The sequence below is a fragment of the Apodemus sylvaticus genome, chromosome 3 (genome assembly GCF_947179515.1).
Source record: "Apodemus sylvaticus chromosome 3, mApoSyl1.1, whole genome shotgun sequence".
NCBI lineage: Eukaryota > Metazoa > Chordata > Mammalia > Rodentia > Muridae > Apodemus > Apodemus sylvaticus.
This window is the reverse complement of record NC_067474.1, coordinates 60,421,511-60,427,908: the sequence shown is the minus strand read 5'-3', so window position 1 is coordinate 60,427,908 and position 6,398 is coordinate 60,421,511. Positions and strand designations below refer to the sequence as shown.

General features: G+C 50.9%; 1 protein-coding gene across 1 annotated transcript in view; it reads right to left on the bottom strand.

Annotated features, from left to right (window-relative positions):
• The window catches only part of Galnt12 (polypeptide N-acetylgalactosaminyltransferase 12), a 29,112-nt gene extending 23,966 nt beyond the window's left edge, over nt 1-5,146 (bottom strand). The window contains exon 1 of the mRNA XM_052176460.1: nt 4,749-5,146. Coding sequence (XP_052032420.1) covers nt 4,749-5,104 — 356 coding nt within the window. The 5' untranslated portion in view covers nt 5,105-5,146. The remainder of the gene's footprint in view (nt 1-4,748) is intronic.
• Between the last annotated feature and the right edge of the window lie 1,252 nt (nt 5,147-6,398).

Below are 6,398 nucleotides of genomic sequence, written 5' to 3'. Positions count from 1 at the left end.
CCTAAGGTGCATGGATGACTCCAGCCACACCACCAGAAAGTCTCACCCCACCCAGCATAAAGATCGACTTCCCCAGAGCTGTACAGGCGGAGTCTCCCTTCAGCCAACCTTCCCTGTACTACACACTCTGGCACCTCTGGAGACCAAGAGGCCACATGCTACTAGGGCAGATGTGTATACGTGTGGAGGCAGACTCTCCGATGAGGGTCCAATGATCCTGCTTACCTCCTCCTCTCCTTTGAGGGAATGTCATCAATTAATGGCCCTAAGCTTAAGAGTCTCTTACAAGTTTTGGTGAAGAAGATGGCTGTTAGACTCAGTAAATACAGCCCTCTACACCACAGGCGTGCACCATATGGTGGTTTGAATGCTTAGTCCTGAGTAGATGGAACTGTTTGGGGAAGGATTAGAGGGTGTGGCCTTGATGGAGAAGGTGTGTCATTGGAGATGGTCTTTGAGATTTCGAAAGTCCACCAGGTAATCTGTCTCTGTCTGCCTGTCTCTGTCTCCCTTTGCCTCCAGTTTTCATATATAAGGTCTTGGCTACTGCTCCAGCACCATGTCTGCCTGCTGTCGCCACACTCCCCACCATGATGATCATGGACTCACCCTCTGAAACTGTAGGCAAGTCCCAACTAAATGCTTTCTTTTATAAGTTGCCTTGGCCATACTGTATCTTCACAGCAACAGGACAGTAACTATGACACGTGAGAATGCCTAACATTTATGTGGATATTCAAACTCAGATCCTTATCTTGTGTGCCACGCACTTTGTTAACTGAGCCATCTTCCCGGCCCCATTGTTTTAATGACATAAAATGCTATTTAGTGATAGACCTAAAACTTACAGGTCTAGAATGAGCGGGGAAAATGGATCCAGAGCCGAGGAAGCCCTGTGGAGCTGAAGTGCTGACAAAAGGCCTCACAAGCTGGGCCTGACAAAGCTAAGAAAATATTCTCTGCTTTACAATCGCTTTTGGAAAGCAAAAGAAACACCAGCTCAATGTCCTCTTGATTAGGATGCTTTGCAAGAGCAGAGAAGCGCTCTCTCTACAAAGAGAAATCCCACCAGCCTCCTCCTGCCAGCTCAGCAGGGCACTTTCTGTCCTGCAGATAACTACTATGTGGACTGCTCTGAGACTCTAAGACTCTGACATCTCTGACACCCCAAGTCCTGATTCCTAGACACACACCTAGCTACAGCAGTCAAGGTCAAAAAACACAAACAAGGTCAAAAAAGTCCACTCCTCTAGCCCGAGGCAGACAGCACAGGGCATCCCCAGATATAGGTCAGGAGAACCACTATACAGTCACTCCACTGTCTCTCCTGCTACCTAGGTCAGAACGTGAGCGACAATCACGTTTCAGCAATCATCTCGTTACTGTGCTCAATGGACACTTTTTTTTTTAAGTGCAATGTTAGCAACTCTCGGCCTGTGGCATCCATCCTCGCTAGTTTCAATACACTTATTATTAATTACTTCCCCTAATTTCCGTCATACCCTGACTCCTCTGAGCCAGCCATCCACAGCAACTAGGTCAGCAGCTTCCAGCCAGGTCCCGCATCAGAGGCACAGAAATTCCGATTTCATTGTTCTGGAGTAGGCCCCTGTCACTGAGAGTTTTTAAGAACTCCAGAGCCCAGCTATACGTCTCCCCACTTGGGCCTGCTATCTAGGAATAGAATCTTCCCTCCTCACTAGCATCAAATGAGAGGCACTGGTGAAGGGACTGTGAACCTGAGTTCACTGTGCTGCTATCCAGAACCTCTGTGTACTGTACCGCTGTCCAAGGGCTCCTGGTCTCCCTCGTGTCAGCCCTGAACTAACAGGGCAAAGCTGTACCCACAACTGTCAGATCTCCCGCCACATCTCAAGAAAGCAAAGCCAACTTCCCCAAAGTCTCTTTACTGATCTGACCTTGTCCAAAGGCAGAGACCTGGTGCCAGACCTTGCACTTGCCAGCAAGAGCGGAAACAGATGTCCCTGGGTTGACCCGGGCTTTGTCTCCTGTGGCATGTGTACAAAAGGCTATGCGAAGACAGCAAAAACTTGGGAGTTTGCGTGTATGCTCATGTTCCCTCTCACCCACATATCTATGTGTATATTTTCCAAAGTCTGCTTCTATACTTGGAAAAAGTCTAGACAGATACACAGCAAAATGTTAATAACAGTTTTCCTGGGATTGCAAGCTGATTTCTTTTTCTTTTTGAGTCTTGCTTTGTAGCTCTGCCTGGTCTGGTACCAGACATGCCCCACCATGCCTGGCTTAAAGCTCTCTTGCTGGCAGTTTTTTTTTGTTGTTGTTGTTTTTGTTTGTTTGTTTGTTTGTTTGTTTGGAGTTTTTGCTTTTCCTACGGTAAAATTTCTGAAGCCCAAGTATCTTGCTTTTATAATAAAAACAAAGAGGTAAAAAACTGTCCCCACCTAAAAAGGAAAATAGAACATCTCTATGCAGACCTGGGTCTGGGCGCCCTGGTGCTTGGTTTTTCTTTGGTTTGCCTGGAAGTTTCCTTTACAGGCTCTCCCTCCTTGACAGTTAAGGACCTTGAGTACCTCTCTGTTGATTAACTGGACTCCTGAGGACCCTGCACTGTGAGCACAGAATTCTATCTGAATTCCCAAGACCCTGGTTAACTCATGACTGCTGTAGAAACTCCATCTTCTCTGTGGGTCCGACGCATTCTGTAGCTTTGGTTATCCGACCAATCTTATTCCAAAAATCTTAAATGGAAAACTGCAGAAACAAACTGCAAAGGTAAGACTGTATACCTCCTCAAATACTGTAGTAAAGGCTTGCTCTTTCTACGAAGTGAATCATCCATCCGCTTGTGCGGTGTATCCACACTGCACACAACCAACCCTGTAGTCAGTCAGCAGCCATCTTGTTACCAGACTGTCATGGCATCGCAGTGCTTAGTATACATAAGGTTTGGTACCATGTGAGAATTCAGACATCTATTAGGTTCTGGAAGCTGCTCCCGGAGAATGGGGGCGGGGAGGGGCAGACTATCATGTGGTAGAAGTGAGACTCCCTTGCAAGGCCCTGGCACTACTGACCATATGGAGGCTGCGTCTCAAGACTGTCCTGGCCCAGACAGACACCAACTCCAGCTCACCTTTCTCTCAGGCCAGTCAAAAATAATGGGGTAGACTCTGCAGCCAGAGTCAGAGGCAAGGCCCATCCTGCTGGGTTGGATTAATTCCCAGGGTCAATGGCACAGCAGGATCTATTCTCAAATCCCCATAGGACACAAGGCAGCTGCATCACCATGGAGACAGGAACCCATGAGCCCCACAGGTCATCTAAAGTGCTTCAAAGAGATATTCACAACTTTTAACAATAAAGGAAATTGGATCCCGAGAAGAAAAACTTTAGGACCAAATGCAGAGGACCTGGAGAGCAGCCTCAGAGAATCCTCAGGGCCCCGGGGTAAGGGGAAATGAGCACAGCGTGCTCCCAGGTGTGCGCTGATTATTAAGTCTGAGAATGCATTCCTTCTGCCCGCTTACAGAGTGTGCAAACTAACCCTCATCAGTTCCCTCGCTTGCAAACGAGGAAACGGAGGCTACATCAACCAAAGACTGAACCCACCCACTTTCCGAGATCGCAGAACTAGTAAGCGAAAGACCTGGGCTTTTAGAACAACTTTGGGCTTTCAAAGAGCTAAATCTGCCTTGCGGCATTTGGTGGAAGTGGAGAATCGCAGCCAATTCCAGCAATTTTTACTCAGAAAGATAAGTGAGAAGGGCCTGGGGCAAAGTCATAGCGGTCGGCGTGAGCAAATCCAGGTACCGCGCGAATGAAGTCAAGTCTGTTAAACGCTCCCTGAGATGGGGGAGGGGCACAGCAGACCGCCAATTTCACCTTCTCGCAACATAGTGTTGCCTATGCCCTCTGAATCCACTTCCAAACTGAAAACCAAACCACTGTCATGACCTGGGGAGTAAAAGGCGGCAGCTGCCGGATGGTCACAGCAGGCTGGCCCTGTGGCTCGAACCAGGACCCCTTTGTGAGTTCTGTTTTCCAGGAAATCGGTATGCAGAGCTCAGGTGAGGACTAAAAATTCTCTAACAAATTTAAAGGGTGGAGGTGTCTGGGAGGTCCAGGGTCAAAGGTGGCAGCAGCAGCTGCAGAAGCTGTCTGTTTCCTTGTCCCTCACCTGTTGAAAAGCCAGCAGGAACAGGAACTAGGCGCTGACAACACGGGATCTGCCTGCCCAGCATCACCTACAAGAGTGAGCTGGGCTGGACTGAAAAGTCACAGGCGCCCTTCCCACCAACTCTCCTTCCCACCGCCCTCCATCCGAAGCTAGGAATTCAACAGCCAGAGAGAAAGGAAGGCGGCTCCGAGCCTCGGACACGGCCATTGGGCATCTCGACGGCTCTGTTCTATCCCTGGGCAACAGCACACCCACACCGATGAATGGAGCCAGCCCTGTGCTTGTCGCCGCCGTCAGCTCCCCGGGAGTCAGAGCCACACCCACACAGTCCTAACTGCCCCACAGGCACGGACTAGGGGTCTCTTCATCTGCTTAACTCGAATCTTACCCTGTCCAGACAGAATGACAACTTTGTGGTGTCGGATTCAAGGGACCACTCAGTTACCAGCTTGACCTTCTTAGGTTCGTTCTGATTTTTTTTTTAACTTTCCCGCCTCTTCGCCCTCTAGATAACCCCCTCCCTCTGCACCGCCTCCTCCCGAGAAGGATGCAGCGTCCCACGCGCCGGGGCTCCGCGACCACTCACAGAGGGTTCCAGCGCTCGGGCAGGCGGCGGTGCAGCGAGATACGGTCGCTCAGATAGATGTTGATCTGGTGCCGCTGCACGCTCTCCTCTTGCAGCCGCAGCTCCTCGCCCTGCAGCTGCAGCCGCACAGCCTCCCCCTGCGCTCCCAGCGCATCAGCGGGCAGCGGCGGCCTGGGCAGCACCGGCTCGTGACGCCCGGGGACAGGAGTCTGCGGGGGTCCCGGGTCCACCGTCCCCGACTTGCTTCGAGCCCGCAGCACCGCGCCCAGCCCAGCCAGGGCCAGCAGTGCCAGCAACGCCTCCCGGCCGCGCCGCAGCCCCCGCGGGCAGCGTCTCCTCACCGCACGCCCCCACATGCACCCGCTAGCTGCGCCTGGCGGCCTCCGGCCGAGGCTGGACCCGGATCCCGGAACCGCGTTCGCCCCGCCCCCGGCCCGCCCCACCTGTGCCCCGCCCCCTTCCTGGCTGTCGCCTCCCGCGCCCACCTGCCCGTGTCCACGTGAACGAGCCGTGAGCGTGGCGACCCACGCGGCGCGAGTGTGGGCTGAGCACACCGCTCAGGGCGCTATGGGGCCACTTTCTTGAACTTACGTGACTCTAGCACGGTCGCAGATGGAAGGTCCCTAAACCTTAGCCACTACGTGTTCAGGATGTGCTGGCCGAGACGCATGATCGCTGCAGGCGGCCCTGTGCGGTACACAGTGGCGCCTAGAATAACTTTCATCTGGAGTCCATGGTTTTCCAAGCTGTGTGTTTCAGTTTTTACTTTAGGGACACCTACACCCCACTGCCCCATTACACAGACAGGTGCGCGCGCGTGTACACACACACACACACACACACACACACTCACACACCATTCTTTCCTGTGATGTATCTCAGGTTTTGGCTCAGGGCTTTATTATCAGAGAGAAAGAGAGCCACAGGGCCCTTGCTTCGAAGTTTGAATGACAGAGTTATGTCCAGCCCCACACCGTGACAGGAGGGAGGACTCCCTCAAGTTGTCCTCCATCCTCCCTTTGTGATATGGACACTTGTGTATACGTACATGCATATAGGTAAAAGTTTTAAGATTAACGTTTGAATCTATAATTTGTTGATGTTAGAGTCAAGAGTTTCAAGTAACCCATGCTGGTCTCCAACTCCTGATCCTCCTGCCTCCATTCCTGAGTCCTAGAACTATAGGACTACATATTCCAAGCCTAGCTAAATAGTGTCTCCTTCTCCACCTCAGACTCCAGCCCCTGATGTTTACTGAAATATTGTCTCACCCTATAGTCCCGGATTGAGTCTAAACTTTCTACATAGCCCAGGCTGGCTTCTAACTTTTAGGAATAAAAGTCTTCAGTAATTTACACAAACAGCAGCTTTTACCTTTAACTGTAAGGAAGGAAGGAAGGAAGGAAGGAGCCAGGCTAGGCTACTGCCTGGGGCCTGTTCCTGTGCTCCACTCGCCCTGCTCCACAGTACCAACTCTTTATGAAGCCTTCAGCAACTGCAGCGTTTTCAGGGGGGATTATTATTATTATTATTATTATTACTAATTTTGCCACTAATGACATCTTTTCACTGCAGAAGTTTTTGTATAACTCTGGGTGTATAGGTATATAAAACCAGTATACAAATCAAACATTTACTCATGGTAAGTCA